Here is a 19863-nt window from a genome sequence, read left to right on the forward strand (position 1 = left end):
GTTTAACCCTTTGAAACCTGAGCAACCTGAACAAAAGAAGAAATGACCCCAAAATAAGCAAGAAATTAATAACAAGTATGAGAAAATACCCTAAAAATACCCTAAAAATACCCTAAAATAACCCTACCCTAACCCTAACCCTAACCCTGAAATTTATTTATTTTTTAAAGAAATTAAAAAGAAAAACTTTAAGTAAAAAACCCAACAAATAAGGAAATGACCTGGAATAAGTGCTTTAATTTATAATAATTCTGTAACATAATTTAAAATATGCAATAATTATTATAAATATCGTTTTTTACTTTTTCCCCTAGACATTTTACCCTCACTGCTATTTCTAAAATAAATTTTCAAAATCTACTGATTTATTGCATTTATGAAACATTTGTTACCAAGTTACACATTCACCTTTTTCCTTTGTTCTTGAAAGAAATCCCCTCAACATGTTGGGGGATCATAGTTTTAACCCTTCGAGACCTGAGCAAATTGGCTGATTACTCTCATAAACACAGGAAGAAGGCAACGAGCAACCAGAGGAAACTACTCAAAGAAAATAGAGTACAAGAAAATGACCTGAAAATTAGTTTCAAAATTGCTATATTAAAAAAAACAATGAAACCTGGAAAAAGTGCTTAAAAATAACAATAATTTTATAATGTAATTTTAAATATGTAATTCTGGTAATCATAACTATGGGTTTTCCATAGTTAAAAAAAATAAATAAATAATTGACTGATGTCATGAAGTTTGTGGAACATTTATTACCAAGTTGTTTATTGCCTTTTTTCCAATGTTGTTGAAAGAAATCACACTCATATGCTCCTGTTTCAAAGGTCAAAACACTTTTAAAAGTCTTAAAGCAGCATAAGAAATGTGACGTCGCTTCTGGTTTCAGAGATTTAAATTCTTGTGGAAGGAGTCGAAAAGCAGCACAAGGAGAGTGAAGTTGCTCCAGGTTACAAAGGGTTTAGGGAAGGATTTGCTGCTCCAAGAATAATAAATTATATTCCTCTCAAATGTTTTTCTTAGAAAAACTGGATCAATTATAAAATGACTTCCTTAGACAGTATGGACATTTTTTAAAAATTAGGCATCATATCGCCTTACCAAATAAAATAAAAACAATGAAGTTTCACGATTTAATTCAGATCAAAATTAAGTCATTTTTTGGTTCTTTTTCAACTGTCATCTCCCCTCTTTGGCAAGAGTTTGTATCTCTCTGGCAGTGACGCAGCTGCTTTAGGAAAGGAATGTTTTCTCAGGATTTAGTGGCAGATCATTTCGGTATTTGTTACATAATTTGGTGTGATAACATCCCACTGTTAACACAGCATGGCAGCATGATGTACATCCTGATCCTTTAACCTGAAATTAACTTTGTAAAAGAAGAGCAGCAGGTTAGGGCAGAGTGCTAGTGTCTATTTGCCTGAGGTCAACAAAAGGGCTGAAAAACACCCCTCCTTTTTATCAACTGTTTTCTTAAATATCTGTATGAATACATAAGAAAATAAATAAATATATCTGCAGAGCACAGAAAGAAATAATCTTATATCACAATAGAGACAAAAAAAAACTAAAGAAGGCAAAAAAAAAAAAAAGTTCAGAGGAGAAGTGAGATAAGTGATTCCATCATGTGTGCTTACTGTTCTTAAAACCTGCTCCTCTCCAGCTGCTCCTCGCTCTCTTTACCTGCACTGAAAGGCACAGAGGTGGAAGGACAGCTGCAGCATCTGGACATGCTGTTACGTCAATGAGAGGTTGATAAAGCGGTTTGAATTTCAGTCCAGTCTTCAGTCATCTTTGTCGTGGTTCTGGCCGTTCCAGCTTGTAGGCGGGCGACAGCAGAGGCTGCGCGGATGGTTTTCAAAATCGAGGTAATCCTGGACTATGTATGGGTGCTGCTCTATGAAACGCTGAAGTTTGTCTGGAAAAGGGGACAAAACATGGAAACATGAAACGCATGAAAGTGGTGTTATATTATTCGGTGTCAATAAATGTTAGGTGTTTATGTTATCAATCATGTCTGATAGCTTTAATTTTTGATCAAAAAAGGACTTAAAAATAGCTTAATTTAAAAAGCCAGATCTAAAATTGAATTTTTTAAAATTTATTTTTAATGTTTATAAATATTTGGTATTTGTTACATAGTCTGGTGTGATAACATCTGTTATCATAGAATGGCAGCATGATATATATCCTGATCCTTTTCACGTGAAATTAGGTTTAAGCAGCTACATTGCAATGCTTGATTTAAATGTTGAATGAAACCAATTATGCCTAAATGATGTGAAACATTTTGAAGCTTGCGGAAGCTACACTGCAACGCTGACTTAAATGAGTAGCGATGAGGTGATAGGAACAGCTTGAAAATTGGGAAAAGGTTTGGTGATTAGTATGAATATCATTGAAATGTTAGATAAAATGATGTAAAAATATAAAAATGTTTATAATGTATATATAATATGTACAAATATAACTGATAGCTCCAGACTAGCTGTACACTGCATTCATGTTATGTACAGATGGAGATATCAACTGGTTTGTTTATACTGAAGGCAGAATGAGCAGGATTTGTTGGCTGTGGTTCGTCATAACGACATTTAAAGTTGTCTCCTCCTCCTTATGATCAGGTGCTGAAGTCACACTTGAGCCCCACCGATATTTGGTCGGCTGATTTTATCTGCTGGTATTGGGCTCTCACAGATATGTTGGTATCAGTGTATATGTTGTCCAATACGAAAAGGTTTTCTTTTTAAACAGAACATGATCCAGAAAAAGATGCTTAAAGTAACACTGAATAATTAAATTCTTAAATAAGTGTTCTGTTTCAGTGCACTGATGTCATGTTTGGAAATAAATGCTGTTGTTAAACAGTAAAATATCCTGCCTCCATAACATATCTTTGTCAACAGTGTTTGATAACCATATTTGAGGGATACATTAATAATATAGACACCTTATAACAATTAATAGCCCTTATTTTTTTGGTCAGCAAAGATGGAAATACAGTCAATTTATTCATTTAACCCACTGAAACCTGGGCAAATTGACCTTAAAAAAACAAAAACAAAAACATGGGAAGACGGTGATGACCAACAAAAGAAGAAATGACCCCGAAGTAAGCAAGAAATCTGTTATAAGAAAAAAATAGCTGAAAATTTGCCTAAAACTTAAAAAAAAAAGAGTAACAAAGGAGTAAACAAATATACAAAGCAAGAATGACCTGGGGAAAAAAAGGCTTAAAAATTACAAAAAATCTGTAAAATATATAGTACACTGAACATTTTTTCTTTGCTTTTGCAAAAATAGTCTTTTACAACTACTAATCACTTTTTTTTGCATCTCTCTTGTTTACTTAGCTGTTAATTCTGTCTTCTTTGGCGCTCACAGCGTCAGTAAAATTAACTGAATGATTGAATTGTAGAAAATCTTATCTTTGTGAGTTAACATTATGAGTAGTTCATCCATAAACAGAAATTTTGGCATAAATACAAAATTGTATGCATGATCTAAGTAGCTAACTAACGATATCTCCAGTAGGAAACCAACAACTCAGTTTTACACAACCGAAGAACTTCTAAAAAATATGAACTGCATGGCAACCAGTCCGAGCCGCTAATTGAGACAGGCCTTTATTTGTCAAAATATGCCGCCACACTGAGCCAGTAAAAGGGACTGGGCATTTATTTGGGACAAGGCTTTTATTTGAAGTTTTAGGATGAGTAGGTAGGTGGGTAGGTAAACAGATAGATAGAATATCAGCCAATATATCAATATCGGGAATTTGTTACTCCCTATTATCACTATTTGCATCTACCCAAAAAATCCAGTATGAGTTGGCTCTACCTCACACCCTGTGCACTGTTTTTGGCTTTGGGCAACACACCACAGAAACGTCCTGAACACAGCAAAATGAGAGAATCCAGGCAGAGGTAGAGTATCTACTGATACAGACCACCACACACCTCTAGGAAGTCATAAGTTTTGACTGAGAGGGATTATTTTTACATGAGTTTATACATCATTCTTTAGGAAAATCCTACACGTTCTGCTTTTAAAAGGATAAGTTACTTTGCAGACAAAAGAGAAAGAACGAGTGTAAATCTTTGACAGTTTCTACAAGAAGCACATGGTTGATGTAAAGGTCCCCTGATAATCAACGGCGGACAATACTTATCCTCTTCAGTAGAGCCAAAAGAAATGGCATGTGATGGTGACAGCACGGAGGAGGCGGGGACACTGATAGATGCTGTCAAACATTTTCCATAATGGTCTCATACAAACAAACGTATTGTAATTCATTTTATTCTGAAGCAAACACTGAAACTTACCATATGTGATCTTCCCTGTGTCAGGTCCGTCAAGTGATAAAAACAGTCCTGAAAGGTCCATCTTCTTCACCCCCAGCATTATTTCCAAGATGGCGGCGAGGTCGTCCTCCAGGACCTCTCTGCTCTCCTCGTTCTCATACATCTGCACAGTGACACATATACTCAGTGCAATAACTTTAAACCGATATTGAACCAGATTTAATGTTAAATGTGCTCACCTTGAAGGCCATTTTGAGGGTCTCCATTGACTTTGATGGCCTGTGGACGGTTGACAGAGCAATAACATAGTGTCTGATGTCTATCTGTCTGTCTCCGTGCTGGGGGACAAAATGATCTCAGTGAGCAAAAGTAGCAAAGACACAAATATGATCTGGTATGAATATGCCATTACCTGGATCATCTGAAAAGTCAACTAGACAAAAAAAAAATTCTCACATTTCAAAATGTATTTTCACACGAAATTTAAAGGTAGCTTTACTGTCCATAAAATTTAAGTCTCAATCACACAAATTTACTGACTGTAAACTTACTGACTTATATTGAGATTCTCCACAAGGGGGAGCTGATCAGTCAGTCACTGTCAGACCACATCTACACAAGTGACAGTATCTGTGCATTCATTCATTACTTTTCACAGAAAAGGAAAAGTAGATGTGTAAAACATTACATAAATTTGTTTAATAAATTAAAATATTTAACATTACATTTTTAAAAGGGTAACGTGTAATCTGTAACTTATTACATTTCAAAATCAACTGTCCCAACACTAGTTAGCAGTAATGTGATTGTGTGGTGTTATTAGAATTGTCTGTATTCATTCTTCCTTTGAATATGTGTGTGTGTGTGTGTGTGTGTGTGTGTGTGTGTGTGTGTGTGTGTGTTTACCTGGTCAAAGAGACTGTGGACTTCTGTGAGTGTGTCTGTGACTGGCAGGTTGAGGAACTGGGCGAAGTCTTCCAGACCCAGCCGCTCTCCCTGCAGCTTCCTGGCTCTCCTGGCCTGCTCCTCCAGCACTGCGTCTATCCTTCCTGCTCTCAGCCTGTCAGTGCACAGGGGACCAGCACAATGAATTACTTAGTCATAACCATGTGTGTGACATATGAAAACACATTCTCTCTAAAATCACATAAATCTATCCACAACATGTTCAAGATGAAAGCAGTTACATGTCTAAAAAGAAAAAGTTTAGGTAATGCAGTCCTATTCTATTGTCCATTCAGAGCTTACACTGGTCTGTTGAGTCGACAGCGTTTCAGCTTGGTATAGTCTCAACTTGGCTCAACTTTTGCACTCCAAGAAAATAGCAAGAAATCTGTAATAAGTTATAAACAAATTACCCCAAAATAAGCAAATAAAAGGAAAAAAAAGTAGAAAAAACAAAAAAGAAAATGATCTTAAGAAAGTGCTGCATATGTTTTTTTCTGTAACTTGATATTAAATATAGAATTACACATTTTCCTGTTTGTTTTTTTTTTAAATAACGTATTACTTTCCTTTTTCAAGGCAACTGTTTTTCAAGAGTATTGTAGGTAAAATCACCTTGTTAGATTAACAGTGAGAGCAAAACCATTTTATTTGTACCAGGCTGTAAACATGTTTATTTCTGCTGTTGAGCATCTGAACATGGGGATTTATGGAGACTGACTCTGTTTTAGGGCCAGTCTCAAGGGGCCTGGCCAGTTTTTGGTACTTTCACATTGGCTTATTTTCCAGCCCCAGAGATGGTGGTCGACTTCAGGAGGACCAGAACCATGATGATGCCCATCAAGATCCTGGGTGAGAAGGTGGGACTCGTAGAAGTCGAGAACAAGTACTTAGGTGTCCACTTCAACCACAGACAGGACTGGAGTACCCACACTAACGCTGTGTAGAAGACGGGGATGAGCTGACTCTATTCCTGAGGAAGCTCAAATCCTTCAAAGTATGCAGCAAGATGTTGTTCTTCTACCAGTCTGTTGTGGTGAGTGCCATCTATTGTGCTGTAGTCTGCTGGGGGAGCAACATCAGTGCCAGGGACGCCGGCAGGTTGACCAAACTGATCCACAAGGCTGGATCTGTCATTGGCCACAACCTGGACTGATTCCAGTCAGTGACAAACAGGCGGTCACTGAAGAAACTGCTGTCTATCACGGACAATCCATCCCGTCCCCTTCATGACACCATTCAGAGACAGCGGAGCTCGTTCTCTAACAGACTCTTCCAGCTCCGCTGTCACAAAGAGCGCTTCAAAGAATCATTCCTCCCATTTGCAAGAAGACTCTTTAACAGCTCCCCTCTGTGTGGCAGGCGAACTCACCATCTGCACTGGACTCACTTGCACATCCATCTTCACTTTTGCACACTTATTTGCAGATTTTTTTTTTTATTGCTCTTTTTAAACTCATGGAACTTGGCATGCTTATGGGGACTGGTGAAAATTTTTGTTGTATATAGGTGTCAAAAAATGAGCTCAGTAGCGCCCCCTAAATGCTAGCCCCGGCAAACAATTTCATGTAGAGGAATGAAAATTTAGATGTACATAGAACATGTCACGACGGACAGAAAATCCTGGAATTTGAAACAATAGTCCTACAGATTTCAGCTGAGTGACTTCAAAATTTATAAATCCCACCTGCAGATGTGGGTGACGCTAGATTGCGAGCAGTTTTGATCTAACATCAACGGTGTGGAAGTTATCAGGCCAAGAAGTTATGTTTCACCACCAAAGAGGAAGTAGTTTTTAAATGTATTGTACATAATCCATCTGCCCCAAACTTCACAAACTTTTGATGAGAGTCCTGTCCTGAACACATCTATATGACAATTTTCAGCTATAGTGAGAGCGCCACCTATTGACACAGGAAATACAAGTTTTACACTAAGAGGTCCAGCTCCTAGCAGGTTGACTGGATTGATCTCAAAATGGCGTCAAAAAGTCATTAAGATGTTTGTGATGATGGAAAATGAATATCGTCGTTTTGTGTTGAATGGCGTTCTCGTGACGCCACGTCGAATTTCAATGTTGCGACATGACATCAAAACTGCCACAAAATTTCACACATTTGATGAGAATCCAAGCCTCCATCTCATTATTCTTAGGACAGAGCTCCCTGTGTGTGTTTCTATTCTGCCACCAGTGGGTGTCAGTGTTTCTTCACCTTCAGTGTCCCACAGCCTTTGATCTCTACTCTCCTGTACTCAGTCTAACCAGTCAGTCCAGTCTCCCTCCACTCACCCCAAGCGGCACAGCAGCTGGTGGAACTCAAGCAGGCTGCTGCAGTTGTGGATGCGCAGCGGGCCTTGTGATAGGCTGATCTCTCTGTCTTCAAAGGACAGGTCTGTGAGTGGCAGCTCCAGCGCCCTATCAGGACAGAGGGACAGCTCTGAGAATCTTCACACATGTCTACTCTGTGACAACACAGAGCAAGCATGTGAACGCCATCACATGCTGATCAAAGGCACCTATGTAAACACACACACACACACACACACACACACACACACACACACAAACACAAACACACACACCCTTACTTTGCCATGAGCTTTCTAACGTTGTTAGCAAACAGAGCAGGGTTTTCCCTCTCCTCGTCTGATGGTGTGTAAATAGGCAAGTACTGAGGGAAGAAAGAGAATGTCAATGCTGCTCTCCTGACATGAGACACTGAACTAACTAAAAAAATAAATACTGACAAAAATATCATCTCAAAATATGTAAAGAAGATTTTAAAAAGCGTGAAAAAAAGAAAACAGAAAAAGTTTTACTGGCGCAGGATGTCATCAGTGATTTCACAAATCCATTTGATTCCGATTCACGAGGTCCCAATTGGATTTGATTGTTAATTTTAGAGCAATTTTACCATCTTGCATGGCGCGGGTTTTTTTTTTTTTTTTTTTTTGTGTAGTTAACCAAAGGCCGGTCACTTGAGAACAGAGTAAAAGCTTCATGCATCCATGGGAAAAAAGCATGTATTAGAAGATTGAGCTCTGGACTCCATAAACTGATATCGAGACATTCAAATGAAGCTTGACTGAATCAGAAAAACTTTGTTTTTAAACCCCAGTCCTAGGTTTAACTGACTTATGAAACCACTCACCTCTATCTCCATGGGATTATGAGGTTGGCACAGAGTGAGCCAAAGGATTTTGAACCTAGAAGACAAAAATGTTGGCCTCATTTTACATGATGAGACAGAATCAGGAAGACAAAAACAACATGACTGATGGAGACTTAGAATAATAGAGGTGTCTCTACAGCATCTTACTATGTACAGACATAATTGAGAACAGGTTACTGGTGTTTGAACTATACGTACTTAGCTGTGGGCAATACAAGCTCTGTGTGTGTGTGTGTGTGTTATTGTTTGTGGTGTATTTAAGAGTGTAGGTGTGTGAAGTAAAGACAAAGACTCACGCCCCGGGACCTCGCCATGTCCATGTAACAGTATCCTGTGCAGAGGAAGGAGAAAGAGGAAATGGCTCAGGACAAACACAAACACAGAAACAGGAGGTCTATTTCCTAAAACTTCTCCAACTTCCTGAAACTTCTGTTGGTTTCCCATGTGTCTGTGGGTTCTGATTACTAAATTCTGAATACAGGTCAATCCCTAAATACTGATGCTTTCAAACAATGTGGCAGCCCTTTCCAGTCAGTATCTCAGGTGACACTTCCATTGTCAGTGCTGCAGCTCTACATTACTGAAGTTCCCCTCCACCCCAAAATGTCTTCTGCTTATTGTCCCGTCACTTGGATGCTTGACCTTCTCTGTGCAGAGTGATGTATGAGGGCTCTTTTCACATTCATCTGCTCGAGGAGTTAAGTTTCTCTGTGCTCTCCTTAAATCTCACGTTGACACATGTTAAAGGCATGATAATGTGACATGGTGATGTAACTTTGAACATACAGCAGAGTAAAGGGGAGTAAACTCCACCCGTTCTGCATGTCACAGTCTGTTTACAGGCCTTGGTTGGTAAATGTGAGGAAATATCGTATAAAGCTTTTAGTGGCTGCACAGGGAGTTCCGCAAAGTCTGATCAATAAAGTGGCCACGTCGGTTGGGTCTGATGACTACAAGTTTGAAAATAAAAAAAATCTGACAGTTTGGAGAGGTGAGCTCATCAGACTCCAACTACAGGCTGTACTTATACATTTTCATATTGTCTGCCAACCCTGCGAGCTGACACTAAGAGTATACACTAGATCTGACCAAGAGTCACATCTGCCCATCTCTCCGGGTGTTTTCACACTTGGTCCGTTTCAGCCCTCCAAGCGGACTCACACCAATAGCTCAGCATTGAGGATGACAGGATTTGATCCAATTTGACTGTCATAGAGGAAGTAATCCTCCTGGCTCTATGAGATTGAACTTGAAAAATAAGTAAGTAAATGAATAATTAGGGAAAAAAAACTTTAGATGAATACAGTGTATATTATATGAATTAGGAATTATTTAAGTTTTCTTAATAAGAACCCCTCCTTTTGCATCCAAAAGGGGAAAGAAAGCAGCATACTAACTGAACTCTACATGCGGCAACGTATGATAACAGGCCTATGCAGAACTCCAGCTCTTCTTCGTGCTTATTAGTGTTGCACATTTATACTGTAGAATCAGCAACTTGAACATCTTTTGATTTGGCTCACGAACAATCAGCTTTCTGTGTGATTTGTTGTCAGTGCTCCTGGCTGGGTGTATTAGCTGGATCTTCCGCTGGTGTTTCCGTTTCCAGCTGCAAGGTTTCTTTACACGAACAGATGGAAACAGATGGAATGGAAACACTTCTGGTGGTGTAGGAATAACGAGTCTTATTCAGGGTTTCTTTGCCTCACTAAACTGCCTTGTACTGCCACGCTGTCACTGAAGTCAGCACAGTTACTAAACTCAGCACAGAGAGGAACACACACAAAAGCTTTATAGAGAAACAGACAAGACAAAATCGGTAATAAAAACTGCATAATTCATGAGAGAGAGAGGAGAGGTGCTGAGAGAGAGACGTGACACCTGCCTGTGTCTCTGTGTGTGTGTGTGTGTGTGTGTGTGTGTGTGTGTGTGTGTGTGTGTGTGTGCTTGCACGCGTGTGAGAGAGAGACACAGAAAGAGGGGGATGAAATATCATCCTACTAGAACATGAAGTCATTCAACACAAGAGGAGCACATACTATCAATAGGGAGAGAAACCATTACATCACAGTGTGTGTTACTATGTGTAGGTTTGTGTACATGGTGGATGTATGACTGTGAGGCATCACTGATGGAGCAGGTGTAGAAAGGGTTAAAAGCAAGTGTGTTTACCAGTTTGTTTGGGTAGCGCAGCACCACAGGCTGCACTGGCAGTCCTGGTATGAAAGCACCTGAGAAAGAGAAAAGAAGCAGGAGGTGGTGAGAGGAAAAGAAAATGTTTTATTGAATTTCTCGATGCATATACTATAGTAAAATACCAATACTGGATGTTTTATAACCGATTCCAATACCAATGTTGGAAGATAGATAACAAAGCAGGATACCTTATTTTTGGACAAACTTTTATTGTCAAAAATGAAATCAGTGCACTGAAACAGTAAACTTCATTGGGAATTTTATCATTTTAAATTGAGCATCTTTTTTTGCATCATGTTCTCTTTGATGTCCAGCTGATGTATTTATTACCACGCAAAGCCTTATTCAAGCTTCTGTGTGAGCTTTCAATAGATCAAAATGAGTAAAGGACATTACTGATGATAATAATGGGCAAAATACACGGGGCACAGGGTCAGCACGACATGTTGGGCCTTTCCCAAATCTGGCCCTCCTCACTCCCACTCAAACTCTAAGTGTCACTCTGTTTGTGGTCACTGTCATGGCTGACTGAAGCTCTCTCCAACAGGGTGTAACTACACTGGCAAGCTCTGAGAAAAACTTCCCTCTCTGCGGCAGAAAAAGGAACTGTTGTAATATTTCATAACTATGCAGAAAAACAAAGCTTACTCCCATTTTATGTTCTTTTTTTCAGTTGATCCGGAAGTTGCACTGCCGTTGAGCAGAATTTTGGTGGGCATTATTATCCCTTTACCATTAAAATATATAAATGAATTGATAGATAAAATAGCAGCTGTGCGACATGCGCAAAAATTATGAATATAGTAAATTGACAGGGCCAACTCTCACACGGACCACAAGACTCATAAAACTGACACACACTCTCATGCCAGAAGTGCATTCTCTCGTTTATATGCAGCTTAGTTTAAAAAAATGCATATGCAAAACATATTCAAACAGCTAGCTTCAATGTGTGTAAATATGTCTAACTAATTGGTCCTTCGGGCAGGGTGACGCTGGTTATTGCCTTAACACAACAAATGAAGGTGCAGGAGTTTCAGAAAAGTATGGGAAATAAAAAATAATATGTTAACTCTGAGCAACTGCATTCAACAAGGAACCTTCATCATCAAACACGGATGACATTTGTATAGAACAATATTGGCTCCAGATATTGGTCTAGCTGCATTTGAGACTGAGAGAACATGAAGGAGCATGAGAGTGATCACTGTCTACACCCTGTGAATAATAATGTCACAAAAGCAAAGGGACAGACGGGGGAGACATCAAAGTGTTGGCTCTATAAAAAGGCCTTTAGAAAATGACAAAAGGACTGGAGGTATCTGCAGAGTACGTCATGCACAGGTGGCACCATGCACATTAAAACACACACACACGCATGCACGCACGCACGCACGCAGTTGCTCTGTTGTGCTGGGAGCCAGTGAAGAGATATAACTAGAGGAGACACATCCAGAGAGGACTGGTAACACACAGCAGACAGATCAAGCTGGACAAACGCACACACACAACCAGAGCAGGACAGAGTGTGCCTAACAGGGCTTACTGGGAATGACAGAATTACAGACTGGAAGAAAGAGGATTAGACAGAGCAGGCGGGGAACAATGGCTGACAGCACAACACGCACGGGATGTGAGCACAAAAACAAGCCCCAAAAAAGATGGGTGCAACAGTTATGTGTCCTGCTGAGGTGTCCCTGAGCGTGACACTGAACCCGGACCTGCTGGGCCAACATTAAATTAACCTGCCCAGACATCTACAGTGGGAGTTGGCAGCTGTATTCACACTCCAGGTGCACAAAATTAACTGAAGACAGAACAAAGTGATCACACAGACACACCCCTGACTGGAAATTACCAGAAAACCACAACCAAATGCTGCCCTGAGCTCTGTTTTGGATGATCATTGTATCAGTTACTCCAAAAAAAAAAAACATCCTTCATTTTGACTTTAGGTAGCTCATTTTTTGTGTTACACTAATTTTTGTCATTTTTGTTCTAAACATACATAGACATGTATTTAGAATATTTTGCTCACCACCTGTAAATATGCAAGAATCAGCTGTTTTGGGGATATGTGTAGGTTAACCAACACAAAGGCTGCGTTCACATTGCAGGGCTTAATGCCTAATTCCAATAATTTTCTCAGATGTGATCATTCTATCGAACTTCACCTGTTAATTTTTGAGTCGTTTTTTCTTTTGTTGCTCACTGCCTTCTTCCCATGTTTTTTTTTTTTTTTTTAAAGGCAAGCCCGTCTGGTTAAGTTTCAATTGATGAAATACAATATTTTAACCCACAGGTTAAAAATATGTTTACATAAAAACTTTACTGCAACCATGTTTTTCAAAATTTGTAACGACAGAGACACACAAACACACCTTCTACCTGATTTTATGATGCCTAAAGCAGAAGGAGGACTGAACACATACCAGCTTTAAATACGATCAGCCCCGACCTGTTGGTGCACGTCCCCTCTGGGAATATCATGATCTGGAACGAACAAACAAACACACATAAAGGCAAACACACACACACACACACACACAGAGGCATCTGGCTCTTACTCATTATTTTAAATTGTCCTTGATGTGTGTAAGTGGTATGTGACTCACTGTATTTATGCTATCACCTTTCAGTTCCCATGTGGTGAGAGGTGATGTAAGTTTAGAGTGTGTGTGCATGTGTGGCTTCACAAGCACCCTCATGTATGTTACCTGAGGCCACTCCCCTCCAGACCGGGCTCTCCGCTTGATCTCCTCCACAGTTTTTCTCCTGGAGTCCTGATCCGAGCGAAAGACAAACACAGGCCTGATGTAGCTGATCAGAGCTGGCAGGAGGATGGGGGAGAGGATGATGTTTTTTGGATGTATGCCAAGAACGAGAGAGAACACAAATGTTTAAGTTCATGGTCAGAACTTTTTGATCACAAGAGCAGCTAATAAAGCGGTGGCATTAATTCAGATCAAAACTAGATTAGATAACGCCGGGCCACAGAGATGCTTGATGAGCAGCTGAAGTAGAAAGGAGGTATTATGCACAATTAAGAATCAATTTTTTTCAATAAGAATTTTTTTAAAAAAGCAGATTGGTTCACACAAATTTTCCCCGATGTTTTGTCAGTACTTCTGAAAGTCAATGTTTCCTGCTGCAGGAAGATACTGTTCACTGTTCAGAGTAAATAAGGAGGTCATGAAACAATGTCAGCTCAGACATCACTCCCAGTGACAGAAAACAAAAAGAAAATGTTGAGGATATGTGCCAGATTAATTTATAACACATAAAAGGTGAAACTACACTGCATGTGCGCTAAAAAGTGTTTTTTTACATTTGAAAAAAAATCAATACAGTACAGTAATTTGATATTTATTGATACACGGAAGCAAAGTATCCATTTTTTTAACATATGAATTATTCGTATTGCAGATTTAAATTGGTAGCCTACTAGAATAACAATAATAATCAATACATTTTGCAGCAACAAAAATGGCTGATGTAAGATGAACAGACTGATATCGCAATCAAAATGTTGACAAAGTTTTCCTTTTGGCTCATAATTTGCAAAAAAAAGGTAACAAGATAGGTAGGAAGGTAAGAAGAAGGTAAGAAAAAAAAAGTAAGAAAATGCAACACATGTTAACCCAATACTCAGCATGTGGCAAAACGTTTAAAATCGCAAAAGTATTGCAGCGAAAGTATTGTGATAGTATTGTATCATGAGGCCTCAGGTGTTTCACACTTCTTATAAATATTTGGATTTTTCCTATTATCAATCTTATCACTCTTTCTTTTAATATTCATATGTGTCAAATTAAAGAATTTAAATCTCTGGAAAATATTCGTTAAAAAGGCATAAGAATGCAAACATATATATACAAAGGAAAGCACTTAACATAGAATAAGAATATAAAATAGTAGAATATAGAATAAATAATAGAATATTTTCCAGAGATTTAAATTCTTTAATTTGACACATATGAATATTAAAAGAAAGAGTGATAAGATTGATAATAGGAAAAATCCAAATATTTATAAGAAGTGTGAAACACCTGAGGCCTCATGATACAATACTATCACAATACTTTCGCTGCAATACTTTTGCGATTTTAAACGTTTTGCCACGAGATAGTCCTACAGTTACTGTATCTGCAGCAACCTCAAGTATAAATGCAATCAAATATGGTTGAAAAATGGCCATATCTGTGTCAGTCACAGACACGGTGTAGTTTTTGTGAAGGAAAAAATAAAGGATGACCATTTTTGTCAGTTTTTGCTGTCAATCTATAGCCAATATCCTGTATGCATTGTCTGTCACAGGAATTGGAAACCACTGTTGTTCAATAATTAATCGATATGAATCTCAAAATATTAGAAACCAGACCATAGAACCGTTGGCCAAGTCAATTAATTGTTTGAATTTACTTAAATTTTACTTAAGTTTAAATTTACTCAACATATAGCTAATTCAGAAGTTCAATATGAAGATCAACATTTTTAAATTCATGTCTGGTAATATTCTACACAGCAGTTTGCACTGGAAAAATGCAAAATATTAAATGGATGTGCCATGGTAACAGAAAACATTTCTTTCAGTAAATCTATGCCTCATGATGGAAATAAATGTGACTCACTGCCCCAGACGGGGATGCTCCTGCTCTCCAGTTTGGTGACTATGGAGCACATGGTCATGGTGACTGGGATGGCGTCGAAGTAGGAGGAGTGTGGAGCAACAGTGAGGATGGGAACTTCTAAGGGAGCCGCCCGCTCCCCTTTCACCTTGATCCAATGGAAACCTCCGCAAAACCACATGGCTCGCATGATCACTCGTAGACACACGTCTAGAAACCTGACAGACACGACAATTGATGCAAAGTAGAGATGTTCCAATATCAGGTTTGTTTTTTTTTACCTATTCCAATACCTGCATGACAAGCTGTAGGTATAGCTTGTATAGCTTATAGCTACTGATCAGATGTCAACTGTGTTAAAAAAAAATTAAATCCTTTTTTTAATTATTAAAAAACATTAAGAGTTTTATATAATAAATAAATAAATAAATAAATAAACTGTAAAAATGGATCAACAACTATTACATCTTAGGTCAGAAAACTTCACCTAACGGCTAATCACAGCAACTACTTCTTTGAACACGGACAAATAGATTAATAATAACAGCAGTCATTAATTTTAATATTATAATTAATACATTAAAAAGCTACAACAGTGACAAAACAGACAACAATTAAAGTAAGTTTTTAGACCACAGCACTCTGGAGATATTCTTAAGATAGTAAGTAGGGAACTTTTCACACATGACAATGACCTGATCAGATAAAGTTCATGAGGAAATGACGTGGTATTGGATCAGTGCATAGACTTGTGTACTCACCAACACCTGACTCTGTATTTAAGGCAATATTGGAGACATTTCCAATACTGGTACTGGTTTAGAACACTCTAGTGCTAAGTGTGAGTTTGGCTTTTTTAAGTGTTTTTGGTCAATGATGGATGTGACTGAGCAAATCTTTTCTTTTCTAGCAATGATCACCTTCAGCTCCTCTTATTACACACACTTCAATATCATCGTCTACAGTTACATACACACCAATATTCCCCTATTACTCAAAATATAACAATATTCTGAATTTGATGTGGGTCATATAAATAGTATGTTCTGTTTAAATATTCCAAAATTAGGTCATTTTCAGAATTTAGCATTTTCTATTAAGGCGTGGAATATGCAAGTATTATTCGGATTTTAGGAGAATTATTTGGGCATATATGGGTCTCAGATAAGGATTTTACTGCAGTTTGTGACACACAGCCTATCGTCTGTTTACAGTCAGCTTTGTGTGTTGTCATGGAAACATTGTGCAAAACCAACTTGCCAACAGTTTACAAGGCTGAGAGGAGATGTATGCAGAAAATCCCACATTTCTGGTCAAAAGAAGAAACACACCAGCTTTAAACATTATTTAAAACTTGGATATCAACGGGTGTTTTGGTATGCGCAAATATAACAACACCCACCTTTCAAGAAGGAGGTTGAGGAAATGAAAGGGACAATGACAGGCAGCTCTAGCTGTTCTACTTTTCCATATTTTTACATGATAAATTGCATGTTAGGGCACATTAATCGGGGTATGCACGGCTGCATGTAACAGGAGTATTATTTCAATGTCATAAGCCATGTAAACATCTTAGTAGGAATATTTTCTTTTTCAGAATAACGGCAAAACCCAAATACTTGGTCTATGTAAAATGTACTCACTTACTATGACAACCCTCTGTGTGCATAGGGTTTCAAGCTGCTGTAATGCAATTTAACCTAAGAATTAAATTTCACCATGAAAACTGTTTTGGGCTAGTCAATGCCAAAAGATCTATTTCTGTTTATACACAGCCAGTATGCTTACATGATGTCAGAAAACGTTGAATTATTGTGGTAGTCCGACTAAAACTGCACTTCTAAAATACATGTAAACATGTTAGTCCAACTGAAATTGGACTAAATCAAATTTCTCAAAATTGTACGAACACACCCAGGTAATGTGACTGGAGGTTGAGCTATTCCGTCATGAAAAAAACCTCAGTTGGACTTAAAGTGGACAAGGTGATGTGCATGTGCTCTTCATCGCCTGGCTGGCTTCCCTCAGTGATTAGGGAGAGGGACTGTTTGTTACTTGTGAAGGGGGAAAGGGTGCTACAGAACGGGTCAGGCATTGAAAAAAATGTAAGCACTGAAGAGGGACTTTTGTTTTAAATTTTGGCTTAGGTGAGGGACATACGACTTGACATTTACTATTTTATATTTATTTTATTTTAAAGTTACACTCCTGGGGAGTGAGTGGCTCAGTGGATTGTGCGGGCCCCCAATACCGGCAGAGTTTGTTCAGAACCATTTGATTATATGTACGCAATGTGGTGGCTTCTACCACAAAGTTTTTGTATATAAACAGAAGTGATTGTGATAGGGTCTATATCAGGGGTATTCAACTAAAATTCAAAGGGGTCCAGCTGCTAAAATTTCCTCCCAGCAAAGGTCCAAACCTCATACCTAAAATCAGAATCACGATTAACTGAACAGTTACAATTAATGAATGATTATTTTGCTTTTGCTTTTTTTGTGGTTTGTTTTTTGCCCTCACAGTTCAGTTTCATTTGACCATGGTGTGTTGGACTGTAATAAACATATGATTTGTTATTATTTATTAAACTCTCCAGCATTATAAAAAAATCTCCATTTTAAACAAACTTCAGGTAAATTTAAGCACCTTGTGCTGATAATAGGCACCTCTCCTGACTGCAGGACTCTGACTTCAACTTCTGTAAAATGTCTGTGCTGTTAATCATTTTACTCAGGAAAAAGAAAAACAACTTTTGAGTAGGCCTACTTCTCCTATAGCTGCCAACGGCCTGCCAACATTCCCAGTCAGAGAAAGAGTAAAAATAAGGTCATGTGTTTGTGGACCCAGGCCCCCAAAACATTACATCTGCCCCTGGTAATAATAATGAGAGCTCAGCGCGAGCGGCTGGATGAGACATGGAGCTATGCGTCTTGGTGTTTCTAAATAATTAATCCAAAGTCTGATTAAACCTGAAAATAACACAAAGTAGTCCGTAGAAATCTAAAGAAGTCACTTTCCACCTCTGCAAATGTGCCTGTTTCAGACACTTAAGTGCTTTGCGGAGAAGCTGCGCTCTGTTTGTCTGTCTTACTGTGCTGCTGTCGAACTATCAGTCAAAATCGTTCACTTTTTTTACATGATTGTTCAACATTTCTGGCCTCGTTGGCATGAGATTTTCCTCAGTGTCATTAGAGCGTGAGACAGAGCCCAAAAGCACGAGATGCACGGCAGATGCATAGGAGTTGGCAGCCCTGGTGGGGAAAAAGTTAACAGAATTTTTAAATAACCAAAATACCCAACATGGGCAAAATTATGACGGTTAGAGGTTCTGAAAGTCGGTTTCAATTATTTTTCGATTAATTGCCCAGCACTACTCCTTAAAAATATTATTACAACTTGGCCACGGGTTCAGATAGGACAAAATTATGGTCCAGATCCGGACCGCAGTCCGCCATTTGGTGATGCCTGGTCTATATCATAGACTGTATCAATAATATAGGTCTATGGCAACTAGCTGAAAGAGGACATATATCCACCTGCCGTGGGGGAGTCGGACATACCTCTGTCAATAAATGGATTCTCTCCTGGTGCTCGTATACTATTAAACGGCCTAATCGAGCTGTAACTGTAGCTCGTCTAAACTGTGCATATAAATATACATAGAATCTCTCAAACTGAATAGGAATTGGTAAAGAACGCGGATAGGTGTCAAGGTACTCAAAGTTAAAATTTCCACTTTGGTGACCTTAAGCAGACATATAGACATATAGAGACCTTTAATGAGACACCAATGAAAATTCAGCAGAAGACTGTTGTTATCAAAGGGCTTGTTTGCTTAGCTCTGTTTATCATTATACAGGATGCTGAAATTTTCACACATTTCTGTGTAATCCCATATGTCTTAGTAGCACTTCCACACTTTCCTACACACAGAAATATTTAGCACACACACCTCCTCCACCACAACTGTGGCTCAATGACAAACTCAGAGCGTCCCAGGGAGGCTGTGAACGCGAAGGGCCACGCCAGCAGCATGAGGAAGGACACCAGCAGCAGACGCACTGGAAACACTGTGACTGACATCAGTCCAATCTGACGAGAGAGAGAGAGAGAGAGAGAAAAGAGATACAAGCGGTGACATCGTTATCATTCCACTGCACCTTCACAACCTATTATTCACTGTCCCATTCTTTGACATTCCTATAGCTTTTCAGCCAACTGTTATTTAACATACTGTACATTCCTATAGAGCAGAAGACTATGCCTGCATGTCCTACAGGGTCAAGAGGAGGAGGAGGAGCACATTCCATCTGCGGATGGAAGAGGGAGCAACAGTCATGCTCTAATCACACTGTGCTAACCCCTGGAGCTCACAGCCTTATGTGTCCAATATGTAAATCTTTATATATCAATACTGTTTACCTCTTGATGGAAAATCCTGGAGAAATATACATTAGATTATGTTTGAACTTAAAATTAGCAAATCGGGTTTAACCCTTTGAAACCTGGAGCAACATCACTTTTATTGTGCTGCTTTCAGACACCTTTCACATATAGTATCGATATAATATCGTATCATGATGAAACCAGTAATTTACGCTACTATTAGTA

The 19863-nt window shown here is 38.7% G+C and overlaps 1 protein-coding gene across 1 annotated transcript in view; it reads right to left on the reverse strand.

Moving 5' to 3' along the window:
- Nucleotides 1-313: 313 nt before the first annotated feature.
- Nucleotides 314-19863, reverse strand: part of lpcat1 (lysophosphatidylcholine acyltransferase 1) — a 31348-nt gene continuing 11798 nt past the window's right edge. Inside the window, exons 2-14 of the mRNA XM_042506893.1 lie at nt 19205-19344; nt 15256-15470; nt 13342-13454; nt 13057-13117; nt 10601-10659; nt 8725-8759; nt 8408-8462; nt 7845-7927; nt 7546-7671; nt 5217-5370; nt 4550-4648; nt 4332-4473; nt 314-1924 (exon numbers count right to left, since the gene is read on the reverse strand). Coding sequence (XP_042362827.1) covers nt 1791-1924; nt 4332-4473; nt 4550-4648; nt 5217-5370; nt 7546-7671; nt 7845-7927; nt 8408-8462; nt 8725-8759; nt 10601-10659; nt 13057-13117; nt 13342-13454; nt 15256-15470; nt 19205-19344 — 1416 coding nt within the window. The 3' untranslated portion in view covers nt 314-1790. The remainder of the gene's footprint in view (nt 1925-4331; nt 4474-4549; nt 4649-5216; nt 5371-7545; nt 7672-7844; nt 7928-8407; nt 8463-8724; nt 8760-10600; nt 10660-13056; nt 13118-13341; nt 13455-15255; nt 15471-19204; nt 19345-19863) is intronic.

The sequence above is a fragment of the Plectropomus leopardus genome, chromosome 18, assembly GCF_008729295.1.
Source record: "Plectropomus leopardus isolate mb chromosome 18, YSFRI_Pleo_2.0, whole genome shotgun sequence".
NCBI classification, from domain to species: Eukaryota; Metazoa; Chordata; class Actinopteri; order Perciformes; family Serranidae; genus Plectropomus; species Plectropomus leopardus.